The following is a 25,725-nucleotide window of genomic DNA, read 5'->3' on the forward strand; positions in this document are numbered from 1 at the left end:
TTAAATTTCTGTGATGTGCTAGTCATGGGGGGCAGGGAAATCTCATGTCCATGCCTTAGGTACGTTCCCGCACAGCAGAATATTTGTACTGCCTGACTTTACCTTGTCACAAAGGAAAACTGGCAAAGTTTCTAAAAGCTCGTAAAATAGAAATACATTTCCAGGTCAGAAGGTCTTATTTGAGAGTCAATTGCATAAGCTGAAATTGTATGTGAGTTCCCCAGGGAACCTCTGGAAAGATGGCACCTGCAGAACCACAGCACCCGATTGACCTGAGACTGTGGTTCTCATTGGAGCACATTGGGATCGCATGGTGGCGAGTCCCAAGGCCCGGGTCCCGCCCTAGACTACTAACACCAGTATCTCCGGGAAGCGGCTGGCACCGATAGGTTTAACATCCCCAAAGGATGCTGGAAATCACTAATTTAGAAAGATGATTCTTGTTGTTGTGTGGAGGAAGGCATAAGGGAAAGAGACACTAAAGTGCAAATATAATTCATTATTTAGTACCTCCTCACTTGGGACAATCATTGGTATTTGGGCACGACACACTCATTTTCTCTAAGTGTCCTTTTGTTGTGTTACATCTCCACCTGGGACATTCTCTTTGTTTGGTGAACACTTACTCCTCTGATCACTAAGGTATCATGCGTCTAAGATGTGTTTCTTGGCTGAGGTTCACAGATGGCTGTCATTTGTCATATCACACCCTTAAGGGCTATTTATGGGCCTTTTTTCCACTAAGACTCCGGAAATTCAGCCACAGGTTATTTTACATCTTGGTATTCTTAGCCTGTGACACAATGCCTGTAAACTAAACAGAACTATAATGTGAAATAAGTTATCTCTACAGTATGTTATATGCTTATAGTATCATTTAGCACCTGCAGTTCAAAAGGCATACTGACTAACTGAGCTGAACACAATTTATTAGCATTTGTCACTGTGAAGGATGTATTCTTCAGGTAAAGAAAGAGTGTGTCTGGAATGAGCCCGCCATTGGGGAGCATTCATTTGTGGCACTGTTCTTATTTCTCTCCCGAACTCACATTAGAAAACACCACTCCTGTTTCTTTTCCGTATGGCCATTGGTTTCTGGATACTTGTTCCATGCATGCCCTCCTGTCCCTATGGACCTTTAGACTCAGCCAGTGCCTCTGCCTCTCTCCATTCCCTGTGACTTCACCCTTTACAGTCATACCGTGTCCACCTCTCTGCTCACAGCCCCTGATTCACTCTTCTCCCACAGCCTGGGCACAAAGCAGCTCAAGTGCCCCTGGAACCTCGCAGTCAGATGTTTGGGACATTTCTCACGTAGTAATGTTGATGGCTACATGCGGATTGCTTAGATTTTGAACACTTTGAGCCACTTCAGAGCAGTACCCATCTCTTATTTTTGCATCCTCAGAAAAGGTATTGTGCTTAGGATAGTAGATAATACCTACTCTTGAATCGGTGAGAGAAAGACAAGTGAAGATTTGTGTCTCCTTGGACTGGCTGCCCATAGCCTCTTTGACAGCTGGTCTCCCAGACTCCTCCCTTCTCTGCTCAGTATGCTGTCCGAACCCCTCAGCCCATTTCATTTTGCAAGAGCTTTGTGAGCACATGATGCCTCAGCTGAGGCCTGAGTGATAAGAAGGAGTGGGGGATGAGCCATTGAGCAGCTGGCTCAGAGTGGTGGGCGTCAGAGCAAGGTGGCAGCCCCATGACAGTGACACAGAATGGACCAGAAGCCCAAGAACAAAGCCAAGAGATTGAAGTCTGTTCTGTTCTCAAGGGAAGACGCTGGGGATTTCAAGGAGAGTGGATAGTGACAGGAACTGACTTCAACTTTAAAAAGAACATCTTTACTGAAAAGCAGGGTAGGGATCTTAGTGGGAGCCAGTTGGTAGTAAGAAGCCCAAAGTAAGCCTGGAGGAATTTCAGGTAAGAGATGATAGTAGCCAAACCCAGGACTGGAGCAGGGACACGTGGAGAGGTAGCCAGGTTTGTTGTATACGCGTATGTAGGAGGCATAGCCAACAGGACTTGCCAATGGACTGGTATGAGAGGGAAGGAGAGTTAAGAATATTTCAGGTTTTGGTATAAGTCGAGGTGCTATTTGGTGAGGCAGGGAAGACTTGGTGGTAGAACTAGGTTTTGGGGGGACAGAATCAAATGATCACCACAAAATGATTAGAAACTGACAATTACAATTCTACTGCCATTTTCATTATTCTCATATATGTCATCTTATATTTACCCTATCTCTGATCCCACCAACAACCATTCAAGATCATTAATATTACCTTTATCTATAAATAAAAGACAGGGTTCAAAGCGAGATACAGAACAATCCAGGATCACACAGCTAGCGAACGGCTTAACCCTGGTTCATCTCTCCCTTACTCTTCCCTTTACTCCATTGTTATTTCTTAAAACAAATGCACTGTAAGTATTTCATTGTTTTAAAGGTGAGTCAAATGTCTTAAAAGAAACCATAGAAAAGCTGGTACTAGCAAGAGTGCTACCATTTCAGGATCAACGACACCTCATTCATTGTTGGTCGAACGTCCTTAAACTCTGGAATGCCCGTAGCTGAGGCTCAGTAAAATGTGTAAAACAATGCTGTTTACTTAATTCTGAACAACACAATGACAGGAGAACACAGAAATCAATGAACTCAAACCCCTTTCCTGGAAAGCCACGTATGGACCTTTTGTAGGCTCAGAATACCTTTCTTAAATACCTTCTTAAACACCAAGGCTCAAAACACCGTTCTTAAACACCAAGAAATAATGAAAGGGATGTCACTTTCAGAACAATGAAATGCAGAAATCATTAATGGGCTGGTATGAAATAACATAAAAAAGTTAAGCTGAATACCTCAGAGTGTGACAAACCAATGAAAATGGACTTTAGGTGCTAAACAAAACCCACTAGCTTTCATGTAGCAGAAGGAGCACAATCGAAGAGTGTTAGCATGCCATGCCATGTTGCTGAAGAGAACCTACCTATAAGCACCGATACAGCTCTCACTGACTTCTTCCATGAGACAAGGAAATGACTGACCTCTGCGATACAGAGCTTGAAGGTCATGGAAAAATGAAGCATTTACAAATCGATAAGTGAAGAAAGTTTGGGAATATCACACTATTCAATCTGATTCTAAGTGATTTCCGTAAGATACAACTGACTTGAATAATGAAAATTTCTTCCTATTGAAGTTCAAGCATCATCGACCCTTCAGACCACAGGGGGTGAGAGTGACTCTTTGAAGCACTTTATTAGTAATGATCACACAGCACTTTGTATTTGCTCAGAGGAAGGTATTTGCAGGAGAGTGCGTAGAGGCACAATTAATGACTTTTCTCATGACTCAGAAACATGTGGACTGTTTTCTGCTGTGGTTTTTGAGCTCTGTTTAGATTTGTGTAACTGGAAAGAGCCCCTCGAGGGAGGAGACAACTTCACTAGCTTACAGGATCTTAGATTCTATTTACATGTCTGTGAAATCTCATAATACTTTATGCATCTTATCTGTAGTGCCCAGCTGGGCAGACTGATGGAACCAAGCATCCTATCCAAATGGATTTTTAAAGTATATAAACATAGAGATTGGGTATATATATATTTTTTAATTTATTGGGGTGACAGTTGTTAATGAAATTACATAATTTCAGGTGTACAATTCTGTATTACATCATCTATACTTTTTTGACTCTATGGCCTTAAACTGATGGTGGAAGACAGCAGAAACCCTTTGCTTTCCCTAAAATTCTGTATGGACGCTTCATATAGCTGAAAAAGTTCAGTAGCAAAAGAGATGTCAGTGTCAAAACAGACAAAACTAACAAAGTCTGAAGATAAACACCCTCAGGAATAGTGCTGGAAAGCCCCAGGTTAAGGCAAATAATAACCCAAACAGAAAAAATAATGACCTTGCTTTAAAAATTTTGTTCTTTAAATCTTGAGCAAAAACAATATTTTGGCAGATAAGAATAAGACATTCTTAATGATTTCGGTTAAACGGATTTCATCTATTCCACAGTCAACACATATTTATTCAGAACCTAACCTGTGAGAGGAACTATTGTGGCCACTTTCAGTTCAACAATGATTCACACAAATACCCAGTGCCCTCATGGAGCTTCCATTCCCATGGAGAAGGAAAGACAAGGCACATGGAGCTTCTGCTCCCTTAGGGGGCAATCAAGGCACAGAAGGTATCATATGGGAGTAAATTATAGAGTGTGTTAAGGTGCTGAGTGCTATGGACAAAAGCAAGCAGAGCATGCTAAGAGGGCTTGGGAGTACAGGGCTCGGGGTTCAGGTCACAGTTCTCTTCCGGGCTCAGTGAGATGGGGAGATGTGAGAGAAGTCTTGAAAAGGTAAGGAAGTTCATCAATGTGGAATCAAGAAGAAGAGTATACTGGGAAGAGGGACCAGCAAGAGCAAAACTAGGCTGGGAATGTGCCTGGTGTCCTCAACGCACGATATGAAGGTCACAGTGGCCAGGCAGGGAGCCACAGGGAGACCGGAAGAAAGATCAGCACTGAGAAGGACCAGTTCAGACAGAGCCTTTGGTGGAGGCCATTGGTGGGTTGCTGCCCTCAGGAAAATAAGGAAATATGGCAGGGTAAGCAGAAGAGTGCTCCAAAGAATCATTCTGACTATTGACTGTGCACTGTGGATTGGTTCCTTATGGTAACATGGATGAGCTGTGAAGATGACTGCCATCATCCTAGCAAGGCATATGGGTGAGTCACCCAAGGGTGGCAGCAGTGGAGAGAGTGAGAAGTAGAACCAGCTTTATGGATTGCCTGTGGTTATGAAAAGAAAGGCATCAATGACAATCTAGGGAATTTTGGTCTGGGCGACTGGAAGCCTAGAGTTGCCAGCAGCATATGGAGCAGGTTTGGGTGGGGTGGGCTCATCAAGAGTTCCAAAAGTTCAGACTGGGACATGTTCAGTTAGAGATTTCTGTTTGCCGTCCAAGTGCTTATGGGGCCATAAACACATCTTCAGATGAAGATTTGTTTTATGTATTAGCTCCACACTCAAATGTTTTAATAAGCTAATGACTGGAGGCACCCAAGGTCTTAAACTGAAAGTTGAAGATGGGAGAATTCTTCGCATCCTCTGAGGTTTGTGAGGAGGCTTCATGGAGCTGAGAGTTTAATAATAAAAGAGACGCCAGGGTGAGAACAGACAAAGCTAACAAAATGAAATGCCACAGCTTACGCATCAATGCCCAGACCTAGATTCTGAAATCATAGTCTACGAATGCTGGCTGGGGAAGGTCTGGCTTAGAAAGAATTCACGACAAACATAAAGGCCCTGCACGTTCTTAATGATAAGGTTCACAGGAAGTGCTGGCATGGCAGAATCCCATAAACAAGCCAAAAACAAAGGAGCCGGAAATGCTCGGCTCGAATTCTGAGAAATCTGAATCTGCAAGAAAGAGCAAGAATTCAGAAAGCAGAGGGTGAAGGAATGTTTGCAGGCAAAAGTCTTGTGGGCAGAATACAGACATATTTGGGGAAGTTAAAGCAGGGAGGCTGAGGGCACAGGAGAGGTGGGTCTACTCAGACTGGCCAGAGGTCAAGTTTCTCTCTCTTCCTCCATCCTCACTGCCTAGGCAGGGTAGTGCTGGGAATGAGACCCAATGACCTTCAGCAATCTGCCTAATCCAGAGCCCTCCCTGGCTCAATCCCCAGCATTAGCTGCAATAGACTCTCTTCCTTTAAAATAATTCTCCTAGAATCAGAGTCCGCGAGCAACAGTAACCATTTAGCCACACTGTCTTCACTGTGTTGCCAGTTCCTGTGACTCTTTACCCTTCCTGTGTCTGAATTTCCGGTCATGCTGTAGTGAACCAGCACCCTCCCAGCAGGACACCGAATACCAGGACACAAGATGAGCAACTGTAAGCTTTGCCCTCAGGGATGTCAGCCTCTCCTTATATGTTAGGGACTCTTTCTTGGGTGCGGCAGTCCTTCTGTGGCTTCTTTTCGAATATGTCCACAAAGTCTTTCACCTGTTATTTGGAAGTCAGGGCTTAAAAGGGGTACTGTGATGTGTTTCAGAAAGGTCAGGACAAAGCCGCAGCCCCTGCACTCCTAGAATGGTGACTGTGTGTGATTCACTCAACCCGACCTGGTGTCAGGCGGGGCTGTGGATGAAGTGAGATATTTGTCAAGTTCTTAGCTCCCTTCATAAACTCAGTACTGAAAAAATGTTGCTTATGATTTTAATTATATTGCCCACATGTTTTCAGATTTTGGCTGTGGATTTATAAGAATAAACAGAATTACTTTCAAAGTGCTCATTCTTATAACTGCGTGAAATGTAATTTCAGAGTTGTGTGCACACACATAGACACATGCGTTTTATCAAGATTCCACATAAATATGCACACGATGTTATCAGTTTCAAAACCCACCCTGAAATATACACAATGCATGTCTGATCCGAACCTAATAGAATCCACTTGAAGAGACAGATGATTGGTGACAAATCATGCATTCCAGAATCTTATCGAGGTCATCATCTCTTGTGATTAAGTAAGTGCAGGTTTTTAGACTTAAACAAAAATCTGTATTATTTTTTCTACTCTAGCTGGTACAGATAGACAGAGTATTTGCATTGATTTTTTTTTTTTTTCTTTTTTGCCCTGTGGAAAATGTGAAACTGGAAGATTTCCAGAAGTGTTCAAGTTCTGCCTTAGGTTGTACTCTGTTTTGTATCTCAGTAATGTGACACTCAGTTCTTGTGCTGCTAGGAGAAGAGCAGAGAGGCTAAGCCATGGGGCTGCTGAGAGACCAGTCTGAGACTTGTCAACACCAGCTGCAGCCCATGTCCTGGGCCACCGTTCTTTCCATATCTACTCTCAGTCTCCCTTGTTTCTTCAAAAAGGCTACAATGACTTTCATCAAAAGGTCCAAGCAAATTTTTAAAAATTGAAATAATCAACTCCTCACAGTAACATGAGAACCCAAGTCCAGACTCTGTACCCAACAGAAGTGCAGCCCTGGGCAGAGCTGCACTGAGGCGGACGCAGAAACTGGGAGAAAGGCTGCTCAAGATCCAGTTCTTCTATGTGAACTATAACCTTTTGCACTAACAATTATTATGTCAGTTCTTCTCACATGGCTTCAGTGGGAAAGAGCCTTCCACAATAATAATCAGCTACATTAGCTGGTCTTTCTACAGCATTTACTAGGGCTGGTGCTTCTCTAAGGGCTCACGTCGCAGCCCACAGGGTCTTCACGATGGTGCTCTGAGGTTGGCTCTGCTTCACGAATGAGCAAAGGGAAGCAGAGAGTACATGCGATTTTCCCAAGTTGTCCAGCCAGCCAGAGGAAGGTCCCTAACTTGTGTGCGTGCAGTTTGAAAACAGCTCTTAGCAGTTTACACACATTTATCATTGAATTTTTACGAAATTCAAGTATGGGGATTGTGTCCCCATACTGAAGACACAATCGCCCTAAATGTCAGCAAATGCAGGATTTGGCTTTATTGGATACATAGGCGCCTTTTTGCTAATAGTGATCCGTGTAGACCGATTTTGGCAAAGTAATTATATCAACAGGACAAAGAACAACATCCTGTCTTCTCTGTGCCACGTCTATCCTATACTTCTGTGAAATACGAAGTAGATTTGGGGGACCACTGGGGAGAGCACATACGGAAAGCACTGATAAGGGGTATTTTTTGTGTTATGTCCAAGAAAAATGACGTATGGCCACTGAGTCAGTAAGGGGACAAAGCCAAGCTGGAGCAGGTATGGGCCAGGCCAGTGGGTGACTGCTCACCCAGGCTCCGAGGATGACTCATGTGGCAGGCCTGTCACAGGGAGATGGATACTCCACTCTTGACCCAGAGGAGGGCTTGGTGAACCCAGTAATGTGGGGTTGCCTCGTGCAAGGGGTGGAAGAGGCTGGCAAGTGGAGTTTGGAGAGAAGGAAATGTCACTGACAGCCTTGGCTGACATACATGGGTGGGCATGACTGGTAGTGGGTCCCATCTGAGTGTGGTGTGCTGTCTGCTATGGCCAGAGGAGACAAATTCTCTCTCTCTCTTTCTCTTTCTCTCTCTCTTTCACACACACACAAACACACACACACACACACACACACACACACAGAACTGTGAACAAGTTCCTCTAAAATGCCTGGGGAATCAACAAACACTTGAGAAGACTGGCCTTTCTCAATAAGTTTCATTAGTCTGCGAGAACCACACCTCCATTTACAAAAGATATCATCACCACTGGTGAAGTGAAGAGATTGCTTTCTAAGTCCATGACTGTTTAGCGTCTCAATACAGTTCTTTATAATTTAAAATAAAATAAATTTTATTTATAAGGAAGATACACATTTAAAGGGAGACAGAGATAATAGAATCAGAAACAGAGAAAGAGAAATTAAGAGGGAAGAAGGACGAGAGTGTCTTGAAAGTAGATGGATCCTGCCATCAGACACAGAAGCAGATGTGGAGATTATTTTCAGTGAGGGTCTAGGGTGGGATGTCTTCATTTTAATGAGAAACATAATTACTGCAGTGTTTTCAGACCTATACAAACTAGATTACCCGAGCCACACCCCTTATCTTAGACTTTTGAGGAAAATATGTTTGGTTATTCAGAATTTTTTTTGGATTTTTGAAAGGTAATGTAGTATTTATATTCCCAGTGGGGCTGGGGAAGCATTCCCTAATGAAACATTTTGGTTCTGGGAAAAACCATATGGACATTATCAATACCTGAGATATATAAAGATAATTTAAAATTCCATGTCAATTCAGGTTTAGATTTTGCTTCCAATGAGTTCAGGTTGTGTTAGTTTTTGTTTAATTAAATTAATTATTTAACTAATAGTAACACATGAGTCATAAGTTTGGTTTTCAGAACTTTTTGGATTTTGGGATTATAAATAATCAATTGGGAATCTATACTAAAGTGCTTTAAATTTATAATGATTCACTCATGATAACCCTGAGAATGTGTTATTACATCCAATTTACTGACTGGGAAAGCAAGATACAGAGGATTTAACTCTCTCCTGATACAAGAGTAACTTTCTATTTTCATAACTGAAAAATAAACATGCTGCTTGACCATCTAGTTTCAAGCGAGTTTATTTGCTTTGCTCAACAAACAACGAAGTTTCAACTTGACTGATACCCAACTCCACTCCTAAATGCTAAGACAACTAGAGAGAATTTCAAAGAACAGGTTAACAATCCCTTCCTCTAAATTCCTTGAGGCCTACTTGGCTTTATTGCATTGCATCATCAAGGAAACTTTATTTGATAAGACAGAAAAGCGGTGCTAATTAAAGATTTCTGAAGTAGGGGGTTTCATCCTTAAATGGGAATTTACCAAATGTTAATCCGCCCTAAGTATAATGGGAGGGATGGAAGAGGTACATAGACAAGAAGCAGCTCGGAGAGGATGGGCAAGGGAGATGATATCAAAATGTTCAACACTTGGTGTTTCATTTAAAGAACAAAGATGTGAGAATATTTGAGGATCATGGTCTTTTCTTTTTGCACTGGTAAGTGGGAAAATGGACACAATCAAACTGGAATTCCAAGGACCAGAAACAAACTCTAAAAAGAGTGTAACTGTCTGAGTATGCTGAGAAAAGATGTATTTTCATCTGTTTTCCCCAAATAGTGACTGTGCAGACAGTAGCCTTAAAGTTTATATGCCAGAACAGAGTATAAATTTCTAAATTATATGGCTGGCCATCACACCTCCCAAATGGACAATAGCTTTCAGTAGCGGAGGCTAAGTACTTGGGTTCTGGAGACAGACTACCAGGTTTGGAATCATTGTGCCCGCATTCCCATCCTGCATGGCCTTGGGTAAGTTATTGATCCTCTAGGTCTCAGTGTCATCATCCATAAAACAGGGACCATATTAGTATCTATCTCAGAGGGTTATTAAAAGACTTAAATGAGATAATCTAAGTAATTATTAAGTATAAAGCCTGGCATTCATTAAATGTCAGTAAAACACTTAATGCAACCTTACTGGTAGTTTCTTGTTGATTTTTATGTGCATGTGCCTATGTGTGTGCATATTTATTTATGTGTGTGAAGGCACTGTCAAAATTTTAATGATGCTACTATTGTCAAAAAATTTGAAGAAGAAAGATTTAAGAAGCTGATTTTAGCAGATAATTTTCTTGCTGAAGTAGAGGCAGTAAAAGTTATCTGTGATGCAAATTTACTATATAGAATAATTTCAAAACTATTCATACAAATAATTGAGAATTAAACAGATTAGAGTTCAAATATAAACTGTTCTCAATGCTGGTTAGTTAACCAAATACCCAAAGCTCTCAGTTACACCATCTGCAACATGGGAAGATCAAGTACAACCTTCCATAATTAACATGAGTCGATAAAGAGAAAAATCTGTGGGAAGTGCTCAGTCAATAACAGCTATTATTAGTTTCAGAAGTATCACCATAGCAACCATAAAACCAACAACAACAAAAACAATAGATGTCACGATATAATACATGTCAACCCCTTAAAAGTAAGGTAGAAATCTGAATTTTTTAGGTATATTTAGATAGCAAAATCTTCATAAAATAGCTACTTAATAAAATTATAGATTGGGTAGATCACAGTGTCGTTTTAACCTTCATCGCCCCAAAATATTTTTTTGGGAAACATATATAAAACAGAAATTATATGAAAATATGTTACAGTCTTTCTTTGCAGGCCTCCTAAAATACATTTAGTTTATTAATGGTCTTTTGTATGGGTAACTATTGGACCCAGCTAGTTGGAAAATCAACTTAGAAAGCTGAAGCAGTCACTCAGCAATGGCAGGGCAGTGTCCGCTCTCCAGGTTTCCTGACATTTGTGCTCTGACACCAGGGCTGACACTCCCTTCAGGCAGCTGGGGATCAGCCTGGTGTTTGGAGCCGACTGGAGGAAACAGGTTTCATGAAGCTAATTGTTTATTTGTATGCAGCTCCCAATGTCTCCTTCTTTGATTAAACAGTTCCTACCCTCTACTCATGGGTCAAACATCTCACCCTCTCCCCTTGAGTCAGGGACCAGGGATGGGCCTGAGGCCTAAGCTGGGTTGCCAAGATGGCCTCTTTGAAAGAGAAAAGTTTTGCTTCTTCTCTAGTGTTCCTAACGTGTGGAATGTTAGGGCTGTGTGTGTCACAGCCCTCTCCGCATTAAAACACACATGCAAAGTAAAACAGATGTGTATGTGTGTGTGTGTGTGCACGCGTGTGCGCGTGTGCGCGTGCATGGCGGGGGGTGGGGGGGTTGGGGGAGGGGAGGGGATAGGGAGAGGCAGCACTTGAGTTCCTGGATCTAGTTATCCCCTGGCAAGCACTACTTCTGTCTCCTCCAGTTATGAGACCCTATCAATCCTCTCCCTCTTTTTTTTTCTTTTTTTTCTTCTTTTCTTTTCTTTTTTCTTTTCTTTTTCTCTTAATGTGTTAGCGTTGGGTACCTGACACTGACAATCAGAGTTCTGATAAACAGAACATTTGAAGCTAACATGTACCTGAGTTTGAAGTCTGGCTCTCTCATTTACTAAATTTACCAGCTAAATATCATTGAATAAGTTATACATCTGTGCTTCAGATTTATTATAAGTGCAATTCAGGATACCCATAACTTAGGATTTTGTAGACTAACTAAAGAAGCAGAGCATGGTGCCTGTTTCTTATTTTCTTTTGTTTCTTATTTCTCTTCTCTCCTCTTCTGGGCACACATCATTCAAGAATGGAAGGAAGTACTAGGAAAGCCACTGACCCTGCCTCCTCCCTGTGGACTTTCACAAGTAAAATTTACATGCCCATTTATAGAGATTAACCAGTCCTTCCTATATTTTCAATACTATAAACTTCAACTAGGACAAGGCATGCTCTTGTAGTTTCAAAATTTTTATTATTTTACTGGACAAAGAAATGACCCAGAATTTCTTTTTATGGTAGAGATGACAAATCTAGAATGTCCTAAGTTAGTTTTGCTTAACCAGTTTTAAATAAACACACACACACATGTTAATTTTCTGCTTTTCCTTCCATTTTCTTTAAAAATTCTCCTGACAAAAGGATGCAAATGCAATAGTTGCTGTTTTACAGGCAACACTGCTGCAGAATCAATACAGGGTTAAGAGTCAGTAGGAACTGGATTTATACCTGGCTCCCGGCTGACTCTCCATCCGCACATCCGGGTCTACCTGAGGCAGATGTGGTCCTGCAACCTCTGCATAGTTACAGGTGAGGATTGAACGAGACAAGGGACATAAGTACTCAGACAGGGTTCAGCATATGGTAAGTGCTCCATGAGTTATAAGTTGTATGTATCACAATTGTGATTATCATTTATAATAATAAGAGAGTCCGTTAGAAATAGATTATAATACCTTTTGTCTCTCACCTTTGTCTTGGGAGAACCTTCAAGCTTTGCTTGCCTAAAATGTGCGGCCAAGTAAATCTTTTATTGTATCACAAAATCATGAAGAATCATCCTCGAATAATATCTAAGTTTACCCTTACCTTATTATTATTTTAATTATGTGAGACTTTCTCAGGTTAAGTTTAATGTGAATAATAAAGCCTTAGCAAAAAAAAAATGAACTTTCACTGAGAGTTCATTGCTGCAGCGTACTGTGACAGGTGTACTCCCGGGCAGCAATCACAAGTTGAAATACTTAGTGAGTCAGAGTTTCCTTTCACTAACACATAAGGTTAGAAACAGGTCACAGCTCTGAGTCAAACGATTGCTAGCTTTCAGTTTATAATTCAAAACCTGACCTTTGCTGAACATGTTATTATGCAGCACCAAAATCATTTCCATCATTAATCAATATGAAGGGAGATTAGGAATAACTTCTTTGGATAACTGTTGGAGCCCAACAGTTCTGGGGCTACACCCATAAAAGCTGTTTAAAGGAAGTTGAAGATAAGCAATTAATCACTATTTCTAACTTTCATTAAAGCTCAAGTTCCACAAACATAAACTATGTTTATTCCCCAGATATAGTGAGTATTTTGTACATGAAAAAAAATTGAAATAGAACTTGAAAAACAAACAGCCAGGAAAAGAAAAAGTCAATCACAGGAAGAACCACAAATAAAAAAAGAAACCTTTAGAGATGAGCTTTTTTTATTGTTGTTCCTGTCTGACTTTGTGCAGAGGGCACCATCTAGAGGGAATTCTCAATAAGGGCAATCTTATTGCCACCGCTCAAAATGTTGAGAGACTAGAGACTATATTTTTTCTCATTACTGTTTTAACAATCTGTACAGGAAGATTCTTATGCAAGATGTTATAAATATCATTTTCATGCATTTGCACTATAGGAGCTAATGTTTGTATCTGTATCGTTTATATCCTATGGTTGAGCTGAAGTGCTACTGGCGTGTTCCAGACATTGTCTCAACTTTACAAACAGGAAAGTATTTTTAGGTACATTTAGCACTGAAATAAGCCTCCATAAATTTTCATGTGATACTTTAAAAACTTCTAGTTCCAAAAACAGAGTCAAAGTTACAAAGCACTATTGCAGCTTTAATTATAAAAGCATTTACCACAATGTTTTCTTCTCTCTGGAGTTCTAATCACATAAGAACATGTGATAAATATTGAGTGTTTTCAGTTCAGTCACTCTTATAAATATATACAAACATAATACATGTTTATGTAACGTTTCATGTAGGTAATGAGTTGTTTATAATAAAGACAAAAGATGTATTTGAAGGAAGCAAGCTTAAAATTTTTCATACTGTTTTAAGACTCAACATACGTCATCAAAATTTCATGACAAGCTGTACTGTGGAATGAGTACTGAATGAGCAAAGGGAAATTCAGATGGTAATGCAGTAGCTGATTTTTCTACTCAATTGATATGGCAACATATTTTTTTAAAGAAAATCAGATAAGTATATGTGATAATAATAATTGCATTATTAATGGTGTCCTTATATATACACCCACACATATTTAGGTATTTAGGCATACGTATGTATGTGTGTGTACGTGTGTATATAGATATATACAAATATCTCTATATATATCACACATATATATGTATGCCTAAATATATATGTATACATGTATGTATGTACACATGTTGTATGTATATATGTATGCATATATATATATATGTATATATATAGCTATCCTTTACCTATGAGTGCCAATTCTAGTAAGACTCAGAAAAATCATCAATTTGTGAAAGGCTGGAAAACTAGCAAGTTCAGATTTATATTACCGATTATAAACATGCAATTTCTAAAATTATGGTACTTAATATACATAATCAATGAACAAAAGATTAGACTTCTCAAACTCCTCAAACTTTAGCAGCATTGCAAAGTAAGATCCACCAATATTGTAACTTTAAGAAGACTCATGTAACACAAATCACAAAAATATTATGATATATAATATATTATAAATTGTAAAACAGCTTGTTTTATTATTAAAGAATATTTTGTCTATGGACTCCTCATTGTAAAAATGTTCCAATTGATACTTTTATGAATCTGGAGTGGTGGAGTATATTTTTATTGAGGAATGTTGTTTTGTGCCCATTAGACATTTATAACACATTTTAATAAAATAACTTCTTTGTTCTAAGGAATTGAATTATTCATTATTTTGCTGAGTTCTTTCCTGTTAGAGTTTCTCACAAAGCAACCCCTGACTGTTTGACTTTCTAAATAGCTTAAGTGATTCCAAACTCTCTTTTGCAAAGAGAAATGAATGTTAGAACTGGAGCTCAATAAAGAAATGCTTGTTTTCTCCCACACTCACACACTTCAAAAGACTGGTACAAACCACAGACCAAGAATTTAAATTGTTTCTTTGAATGGTGGATTGCCTTTTTTCTTCAATGGCTCTATGTCCATATTGCCAAGTGCACACGTGTGCACGTGCACAAACATACAGACACACCCTATAAACCAACGATCTGTTATAAGTGTTGAGTTTTGCTTGTAAGAAAGATTAGGGACACAGAAATGCAAGTCTTTTGTTTCTCACAGCTGACCACTATACACCTAACAAATGGGTCCCAATCTGATGCTTTTCCTCCTAGGGATAGGTCCTATTAGAGATGTTCAAGGTAGAAATGTAAAACGTTGACTCCAGGTAATGTGTTTCTTTTTTTTTCTTCAATGTTGACATTGTATAATATATTGACTTTGGTATAAGCCTCTTTGTGATCTAGGTTTGATTTCTTCTTTTATCAAATGAGGGGATTGGATAAAAACATTTCTAATGCCCTGGGAGCTTAGAATTTCTTCCTTTCCTTCCCTTTTTCTTTCTTTCCTTTCCTTCCTTCCTTCCTTCCTTTCTTCCTTCCTTCCTTCCTTCCTTCTTTCTGTCATTAAAGTCTGGGATACCATGCTTCAATATTAGTGTTTTCTTTTTCTTCTTAATTTCTGTTGTTTTGGGAGATTCTATACCCCAAAATAGTCTTTCACTTTAAATAAAACACAGTTTTGATAAAGCCTTCTTAACTTCTTGACTACATCTCTATTTAAAACACAAACTCTGTATACATTGCTTGATGTAATATTTTTAAAAAATTGAACAAGAAGGATTAATAATGTAATGGTAAATTAGGAGACAACTAATTCATTTCCTACCGCTGGCCCTATGCCCCACCATCATTCAACCTTACAGCAACAGCCACAACAGAGGTTGTCCAATCACGATCGCTTCACCAACCAGTTCTAGTTCAGGCCCATTGAAACCCCAACGCCCTGAAAACCCCCACATTACTCCAGCTTGCACTTGATGCCTCCACTTCTTTGTCTAATCAGCTCTCCACCTTCAACAACTCTCAAAACCAGCACAATTGGTCCTCACGCCTCGCTCCTCCTCCCCAAGCATGCTTTCATTTTTCTTACAGAATTTCTCGTAAAATTATGAAAACTCACACCATTCTTCTTGAGCCCAGTGACAAATGTTCAATAAACTATAAATCAGGTGTTAACAGAGATCTTAACCTCTTTCAGAGTCTAGCTCCTCTGTGCCCCACCACAAATTCATTAGTGAGTTTGGATCAGCACGCCTGGTCCAGTTCCCTTTTTCTCCCTTCTCCCACCCATTTCTCTTCTGAATGATGTTTCCTCTCCTGATTGTTTTGTTCTCATCCTGATTCAAATCTGGGCCAATCCCTCTGGGGAGACACACTGGATCAAGCAGTGGCGGAAATGCACATATTGCAAAGCCATTCCTCAGCTCCCTATCTTTATGACCCCCTCACCTCCATCACCATCTTATGACCAATGTACCCTCATTTTAACAAATGCTTTCTGTCTGCAGTGCAGAAAATCGGCTCCCCAGTTCATGTGTGTGGTTTGTCTTAAGCTATTATGTAACCTTATTTGCTAGGAATGAATAATAAGTGCCCAAGTAATATTTCCCATTATTTCAAAAGACTACCAAAGATTAGGAATGCATAACTAATGTTATATCCAAAATACCCCAAAGGGATATAAAGGTTATAGATGTGCAAATCTGTTTTCTTGATCTGTGAACTAGGAAAGTAGAAACAAGTTAATACACATTCACAAAACTTCACCTAAACGTCCAATAAATGGTTATAACCCTGTTATACAGATAATTATAACCTAATAGGATCTAATTATTTTCTTTTAGTCACATTTCTTCTCTGAAAAGCAAGAAAAATGTAAGACTGCTCAAATACAATCACAATTTGAAGGCAGAACTACTAGGTAGAAAATGCATAGTCACTTACCGGTGTGCACATAAATTATTAAGGTGAAGTCCATATCTTTCTTCAGCAGATAATCCATCCATCAACAAGTAGAAAATGAGAAAATTGCTCTGGCCAGGAGGTTGTGAAACAAGTCTGGATTTCTCTAGCATATATGTATAAATTCTGGCTGGTTAAGAAAAGAAAAGTGATTCTGTTAAACGGCATTATTAGTTTCATTTCTATAAATTTACCCATATTAATTAATTGCAAGGATACTGTTGTAGCTTCTTTTCCAACACAGACCTTTTCTAAACAAAAATATAGTCCTCATTTTTCAGAGCAATTTTTTTTTTTAGGTCCAGAACAATTAAGCAGGAAGTACTGAGCGTTCCAATAGACCCTCTCTCTCCTCTCCCAACACATAATTTCCCCTATTATTCACATCTTGTATTAGTGTGCTGTAATTGTTAACACGGATGAACCAATATCAACACATTATTATTGACTACAGTTCATAATTTACATTGGTGGTCACTCTTTGTGTATACAGTTCTACGGGTTTTCAGAAGTTCATGTACACACCACTATAGTACCATACAGAATAGTTTCACTGCCCTAAACATCTCCTGTGTCCCACCTATTCATTCCTCACTCTCACTCTCCCCTAATTTCTGGTAACTACTGATCTTTTTACTGTCTCCATAGTTATACCTTTTCTAAAATGTCACATAGTTGGAATCATACAGTATGTATTCTTTTCAGGTTGGTTTCTTCCACTTGACAATATTTGGTGTTGTCAGTGTTTCAGATTTTAGCCAGTGAGCAGTGGTATTACATTGTTTTATTTAGAATTTCCTAGATGACATATAATATGGAACATCTTTTCATATGCTTATTTTAAATTTGTATATCTTTGGTGAGGTGTCTGTTCAGATGTTTTGTGCATATTTTAACTTGGGTTGTATGTTTTCTTACTGTTGAGTATTAAGAGTTCCTTGTATATTTTAGATAACAGTCTTTTATTAGATATGTCTTCTGCAAATATTTTCTCCCAGCCTGGCTCATTGTTTTATTCTCTCGAGAATGTCTTTCACAATAAAAAAAGAAGTCTTGAATTTTAAAGAAGTCCAGCTTATTGACGATTTCTTCCATGGATTGTACTTTTAGTGTTGTATCTCCAAAGTCATAGACAAACCCAAGGTCACCAAGCATATCTCCTTTATTATCTTTTAAAAGTTTTATAGTTTTGTTTTTACATTTAGATCTATGATATATTTTGAGTTATTTTTTTGTGATATGTTGGTGTCTACATTTTTTTGTGTACATGTGGATGTCCTGTTGTTCCATCATAATTTGTTGAAAAGACTATCCTTTCTCCATTGAATTACTTTTGCCCCATTGTGAAAGATCAGTTGACTATATTTATGTGGGTCTAATTCTGTGCTCTCTACTCTGTTCCACTGGTTTATCTGTCTATTCTTTCAACCAGACAACACTGTCTTGATTACAGTAGCTTTACAATAAATCTATAAGTTGGGTAGTTCCAGTCCTCCCACTTGATTCTTCTATTTCAATGTTGTATTGGCTACTCTGGTTCATTTAACTCTCCACATAAACTTTACGTCAATATCCACAAAGTAATTTTCTGGGATTTTATTGGGATTGTGTTGGATGTATAGATCAAGTTGGGAAGAACTGACATCTTAACAATATTGAGCCTTCCTATCCGTGGATAGATATGGAATATCTTTCCATTTCTTTCAGATCTTCTTTGATTTCTTTCATCAGAGTTTTGTAGTTTTCCTCTTAAATATCTTGTATATATGTTGTGAGATTTATAACTAAGTATTTAATTGTTTTGTTTGTGTGCACTAATAGAAATGGTGCTGTGTTTGTACTTCCAATTGTTCATTGCTGGTATGTAGGAAGGTAATTGACTTTTGTATATTAACTTTATATCCTGCAACCTTGCTATAATAACTTATTCATTCCACGAGTATTTTTGTGTGTGTTTGCTTGTTTCAATTCTTTTGGATTTTCTACAGAGACAATCATATCAACAAAGAAAGATTGATTCCTTCGTTTCCAATTTGTGTACCTTTTATTTCTTTTTCTATTCTTACTACATTAGCTAGGACTTTCCTTACAATGTTGAAAAGGACTGGTGAGAGGGGGACAGTCTTACCTTGTCCCTGACCCGACATAAAACTTTTATGTACAAATACAATCTGAAACAAAGACATGCTCTTGCTTAACAAAGGCACCGATATAAGTTTCAGAATTTTCTTGATTAACAATTTGAAAATACCAGTCATATTACTATGGCATATACCAATAGCCATTGATTATAAAGTGCTCTGCTAAAGACACTAGTATTACTATCAACAGATCAGAAGGTTGCACTATTAAGTATTAAGGTCCATGAGTGAATATAGACAATACTCTCTCATTGTTGAAAAAAAATGCAGGAAAGGCAAATATTACTTGAATTTATGCAGATACAATTAAATATACAGAATGTATGTTACTGAGTCTCCCCAATCCAAAAATAAGACCTAGCCGGACCATCAGCTCTAATGCATCATTTGGAGCAAAAGTTAATATAAGACCCGGTCTTATATTATGTCATAGTCTATAAGACCTGGTCTTATGTTAAAATAAGACTGGGTTGTTATATTATATTATATTATATTATATTATATTATATTATATTATATTATATCCTGTCTTATATTAATTTTTGATCCAAAAGACACATTGGAGCTGATGGTCCGGCTAGGTCTTATTTTCGGAGAAACATGGTAGGAAAGTTTCAAGGCCTATAGTGAAATTCTAAAAGGAGCTAAGTCAGTTTATTGTATAGTGATAGATAATGAAACAGGTACTTCAACAATAAAGTTTACATTCCAGTTGGGGAGGGAGACTGATGATGTGTCTATAAAGTAATCCGTGCCCAGTGTGAGTAGTGTCCAGCCATCTTGCTAGTTTATTGTGGCCTCACATGTACAGTAGGACTTATATCTAATGTTCATTATTTTGGTCCTGCCTTTAAACATTTCAAAAGCAAACAAACCAAAAAATAACCTACATCATAAGTATATGTGGTTGAAATTTATTTCATAGTAGCTAAACAATGACAAAAGTATGCAATATGAGTATCACAACCCTGATTTTGTTTCAGAGATAGGACTGTCAATTCAGTAGCTAATGTTAATCAGAATTTATGGCTATAGGCTTGGTATGCAGAAAATCTTATTGGTTTTGGAGCATTCTTTTTAATGAAACAGGCTTATTCTGATAATTATGTATTTAAATGTTTAATGTAACTGTGAATTACTATAGTTTCCCACTTTAAAGTAAGAATTTGTGGTCAATAATTTTTTAGATCAAAAGGTAGTAGCTCTTAGGAAGGCAAATGGATTTGATTATTCCTTACATTTGAACTATAAACAGCACCTCATGCAATGTGTCTGCTAATAATTATTCTAGAGTCCAAACTCTAAAAGCAATAATGTGAGGTCTCTCAACCTTGGTTTTATACAGCAAGTCTACTTAAACAAATGGAACCACTGTTACAGTGTTTTGTCTGCTATAAATATTGTGAGTGGTGTATTTAACCAGATAGAACGATTATCCGTATTTTTTAAAAAATCTCAAAATGAATAAACCTTATTAACAAGAGTAGTCTTATTAGACATCTTTTAGAAAAGCTGTCATAAGTGTATAAAGAAAGACACTTTCAAAATACCCCTTTAATTAGTGGCATGAAAGCCCATAGTTGATGCTAAACACAGGATGAGGTGGTATAGTTTCTTTTCCATTTTGCCATGAGTATTTAGTCAGGTGGTGATTTTAAGTTGAGGTCTTATTAAATTTTCTTTCTTTTTCTCCTTCCTAAGCAAATGATTTGCTGAAAACATTTTCCATTTAACATTAATAACATTAACCATGAAATAATTAACTAATAAAGAAAATATTTTTTAAAAAATCTATACACATAGGAAATAAACCATCATAGTTGTTCCCTGCTGTTATTGTCTAGCCGTCAACTACAGAAATATCAGGTGAGACTGGAGGGTTGAGTGGTGACCTCCTGATCATTAGGCTTCTATACTCAGAGGAAGGGTTGGCCTTACACCTAGTTGTTCCAGACAATATTCAGGCTTAATTTAAAGCAGCATTCAAAACTAATCAAATTCCACATCAAACAGTGACTTCAGTACCTTTCATCTAAATTCAAAAACAGTATAATTAGTCATCATCCTAGTTAGCACATCTCCAGCAGTGAATAAAATTGCAGTAGATTAGCAGGATTCTGATCATCAGAATTTAAAAGATAGATAGATAGATAGATAGATAGATAGATAGATAGATAGATAGATAGATAGATACTCTTGAAGACACTGTAAGATGGGAGAAAACACAAAACAACCAAATGTTCAAATTTCCATTTGAGATCTCTTATGTCAGACAAATTTTTGACTCGCTATATATATTAGGTTGGTGCAAAAGTAATTGCAGTTTAAAAGGTTAAAAAATTGCCAAAACCACAATTACTTTTGCACCAACCTAATAAATATTCTTGACTTGTGATCCTCTGTCTTTTCAGAAATCTACATAAAAATGTTTTTAAAAAATTTTTTATACTGTAAAATATTAAAAAAAAATAGTCATGGGGATATGAAATACAGTATGGGGAATATAATCAACAATGTTGTAAAGATCATGTAAGGTGCCAGATGGGCACTGGACTTATCAGGGGGATCACGTTATAGACGGTGTAGATGCCTGACCACTGCGCTGTACACCTGAAGCTGAAGTAGAATAACATTGAATGTCAACTATAATTTTACACACACACACACATTCACGGGAGTTAAGAGTATAGCATAAGGAAGATTAGTCAATGGTATTGTAACAGCTACATACAATGTCAGAGGGGTAGTAACTTGGGGAAGGGGGGTTATCACTTTGTGAAGGGTGTACATGTCTAACTATTATGTTGCTTTGTATACCTGAAACTAATAAAAATTATTATTGTAAAATATATATGTTTGCAGATTATATGTAACATAAAACGCAGGAAAATATTTAATGGAGCTATATCAAATTTGTTGAATATGAACTAACATGGAAGAAATAAGACTCGCTCTCCTTTAAGAAAAACAAATGCATGCCTTTATGGCTCTTTCAACATCCAGAAATTTGCAGCACCCACTCTCATCCTGCCCCACTCATCTACTTATAAATCATGATATCTTCCCAGAAAGCCTAATCATACCTCAATTAGCAATCACCAAAAGCATACTACTGATTAATTAATATAGCCAAATAGTCTCTCTTTCATACTTACGCAGTTCTTTTGACTTCATTATTAATGATCATTAATGCTAGGCATGGTATAAGTGACGGATATCTCAACTAAGAGTCAAAAGTATGTGGTCTAGTCCTGAATCTGACTTTGCCAATCTCCATGTCCCTTTTTAACTTCATTTTCCCAATCAGTAAAATGAGGATTAAAAGATACAAAGGTCTCAGGCTTCCTGTGTGCTCCAAGAGGAAGGGACCACCATTTAAAGTACCTGCTGTATACCAGGCATTGTCTAGGTGCTTTTCAAACATTGCCTCATTTAAATTCTGTGGCAGGCCTTTCTACATTTAAACCCAACTGGCTTATCTCCAAAGCCCAGACGGTTTGCACTTAAAAGAAGCTGTTCTTCAAAGAAGATAAGATCAATTAAAGTTCTCTGAAACTTTTAAAAGAAAGTCCAATTTAGAGTATAAAACTAAGGATAAACAATGATGATAAAAATGAATAAGAAGACTGCCTTTTGGTTTGTTTTTAAAACCAAAATTTGAAAAAAAGACAAGGTTAAGACCCTTCTGTATTTTCCATCTCATTTGTGTTAACTGTAAGATGTAAGTTTCCCAAGTAGATAACATAGTCTTGGCATACTTATTGGGAAACATTTCCGATTGTTAGTAAATTTCACTTTCCACTTAAATATATGTGAATGTCTTCAGGGCACAGAAAAGATAAGAAGCCAACTTTTTCTGGCTTTTAACATGTGAACTCTGGGTCTTCCTCATCAGCATATTTCTGCTTTGCCAATCCCAATGTAAAAGAGTAGGCATAAGAAAGTAGAAAATAGTTCTGTCCTTACCATACACAAACTCTGATTATGAAAAGAACTTGGCTCTGGTTTTTAAAAAGATAAGCCAGAGTTAAATATCGACATCTTTCCTTATCTATTTCATACTCTCAATAATATGTGTTCTTTCTTGGCATGAATGAATTTGTGATGGCTTTATACAGTTTCCTACCTGAACTGAATAGTGACTGCTTTACTTTATTGTTACTTTACAAGTTATTCCTTAGATTCATCAATCCAACAAATACTTACTGCGTGCCTCCTATAAGCCAGGGCAGACAAGACCTCTGTCATCAGTGGACTTATATCCTAATAGGAGACACAGACGACAAATAGCCTGACAATGAAAAGGGTACATTTAGATTTTGACAAGTACTCTGGAAGAAATAAGGAAGGAAACACGATCTAGAGTCAAAGGAAATGAGATTGAGAACCACATTGGAAAGGGGTTGGGGGAATAAAGAGGGGTTTCTCTGAAGAGGTGACTTGAAATAAAACTAGTATAGTGAGAGTGACCACTGAAAAGAGACTAGTGCAGTGAGCGTGACGTGGCCATGCCAGGAGAAGAGCCAAGAGATCTCTAGGGAGCAGAGAGGAAACATCAAGCCTTGGTATCACATCACTAAAGAACTTAAATAGTCCAGTGTGGCTGGAGAGTGTGGAGTAGGTGGGGAGTAGGGGGATATGAGAGGGAGTTGGAGACCTGGGGCAGAGGGGCCTCACAGGCTGTGGTCAGAATGTCACTGAAAGAACCGGGAGCCAGGCATGGGTTTAAGCCAGAGTGCCAAGCTGGAGTTGATATTTTGACGAGACCAGTGAGACACTACATGGATTGAAGCCACGACATACAAGAAAAGTAATTCTGAAACCACAAAGTAGGCTGGATCTGTGTCCTTTGGCGGGAAGGGTGTTAACAAACTAGGCTAAATTCAGAAAACGTAGAAACACAAAACTTCATCGAGAGCCCTCTAGTGGAGTAAAAACCAGAGTGGTAGTGTTTTCATGCACACTGAAATGAATGACACCACAACTGCTGGGTTACCCAAGGGCTCCAGGATGGAGACCAATGACCAGCAGGACGGCGGCACCAGGATGGAAGAGATTTCCGGGAATACTGGGGGGTGACAAAAATGGGACAAGGCAGAAATGCGCTGGCATATTCAACTTCTCTTAACAGTGATTCACCTGAACTCACAGACTGGTGAGCCCTGGGGGAGCCCAAATGCATTATAACATGCAAATAATATTTGTTTATGCTAGGTTATAAATGATCAATCAACAGGACAGGCAGAATAGGTGTAAGTATTGGCAAAATGGAAAGAAGTAACTTTAATCTCCAAAAACTTCAAGGAAGCAGCCTCCAGAGCTTTTGAAGTTTTAGCTAATAGTCCTCATAGTAGAAAGTCGGATGCTTTTCAAATATCCCACTTATTTTGTTATTATCGAGTGTACAATTCCACAATAAAACATATCAACCAGTCTTAGCATGCATGATATTCTAAAAACTTTCCATAACTTCCATTATAGAGATAATCTTCAAGGTTCAAGAAAAAAGCCATTTCTTCAAACGGTGAGGAAAGGAGAAGCAAAGCTTTGAAATGAAAGTGAAAGAAAAAGCTGAGTGACTTAAAGAGAGAGGTTAACAAATTCAATACTCATGAGAACTTTAAGTGCTTAGGACAATAATTATCCCCATTGCACAGAAGAGGAAAACGAGGCATAGAAGAGGCCTGCCCAGGACCATGGCGCTGGAAAAGAGCCAGACTAACCCAGGACGTGTGGCGTACAACCACGCATGCCACAGGTGCCCAGGGACTAAGAATCCTGCCAACATCTGTCTTTGGACCTACCTGCTGATGTCAATGGATCAGGCATTCTGCACATTCTGGATGCAGTGAAAGCATAACCTTAGCTACTCTCAGTTCTACCAGTCCTTCACATGTAAGCTTTACAGAAAAGTGCAAGAAAAAGAAAATATATCGCAGAAAGAGACCACCCCCTACCCCAAGGTGACCATATAAGACTGTGTTTCCTGGGAGGCAGAGCACTCCTAAAAGTCCTTCAATCAGTGCTTAGTGAATAAATAACAGTCTCTTCGACAACAGATATCCCAGAAAGGGAGATGTTATTGCCTGATAAGTTACCTGGTTAGTAGTTAGATTTACCTTCGATAAATAGATTGTTTCAGTTTTGAGCCTCTTGTTGCCAAATGAGGTTTGGGACTATCAATTATAATTATACGATAACCATATCATACCATACTATACTATACTATGCTAGAACTATCTATACTCACAGCTAACTTAGCTAATGAAGAGGCATGATCACATCAGCTTCATGGGCTCTTTGAAATCTAATAAAGAACTGTAAATAGCCAGAGCTTTCAATTCGCTGTTCCTTTAGAGCTCTTACTCTAAATTAAACTTACTTCTACACGCTCAGTTGGCACTACATTCATTTATTCACTCAGTATTTATCGAACATTGACTATTCCAGACATTGCGCTAGACCCTGTGGATAGAGCAATGAACACACATTTACATTCTGGTGGGAAGACAAACAGACAGACATAAAAATCTTAACTCCTCGACTATCCTGAAAGCCTTTAAGGGCAGGACCCAACCCAATTTACTTTTGAGCTAACACCTAACACAACAGTATAAGCAGAAGTGTTCCATAAAACAGAATCATTTTGTTAAAAGATGACATCATACTGCAGTAGGGTAGGTCCCAATCCGACATGACCAGTATCTTTACAAGAAGAGGAGAAGAGACACAGGGAGAAGGTCTTTTAACAAGGGAGTTAGAGACCAGGGTTATGCATCTGCAATCAAAGAACACCAAGGATTGGCAGCAACCACTGGAAGC

The 25,725-nt window shown here is 38.4% G+C and overlaps 1 protein-coding gene across 5 annotated transcripts in view; it reads right to left on the reverse strand.

Annotated features, from left to right (window-relative positions):
• Positions 1-25,725, reverse strand: part of MYO16 (myosin XVI) — a 562,776-nt gene that overhangs the window by 236,417 nt on the left and 300,634 nt on the right. For all 5 annotated transcript variants that reach the window (XM_081047109.1, XM_081047110.1, XM_081047111.1 and 2 more), the window contains one exon: positions 16,745-16,892. In XM_081047109.1, the coding sequence (XP_080903235.1) occupies positions 16,745-16,892 (148 nt within the window). The remainder of the gene's footprint in view (positions 1-16,744; positions 16,893-25,725) is intronic.

This window comes from Rhinolophus hipposideros (genome assembly GCF_964194185.1).
Source record: "Rhinolophus hipposideros genome assembly, chromosome: 4".
NCBI classification, from domain to species: Eukaryota; Metazoa; Chordata; class Mammalia; order Chiroptera; family Rhinolophidae; genus Rhinolophus; species Rhinolophus hipposideros.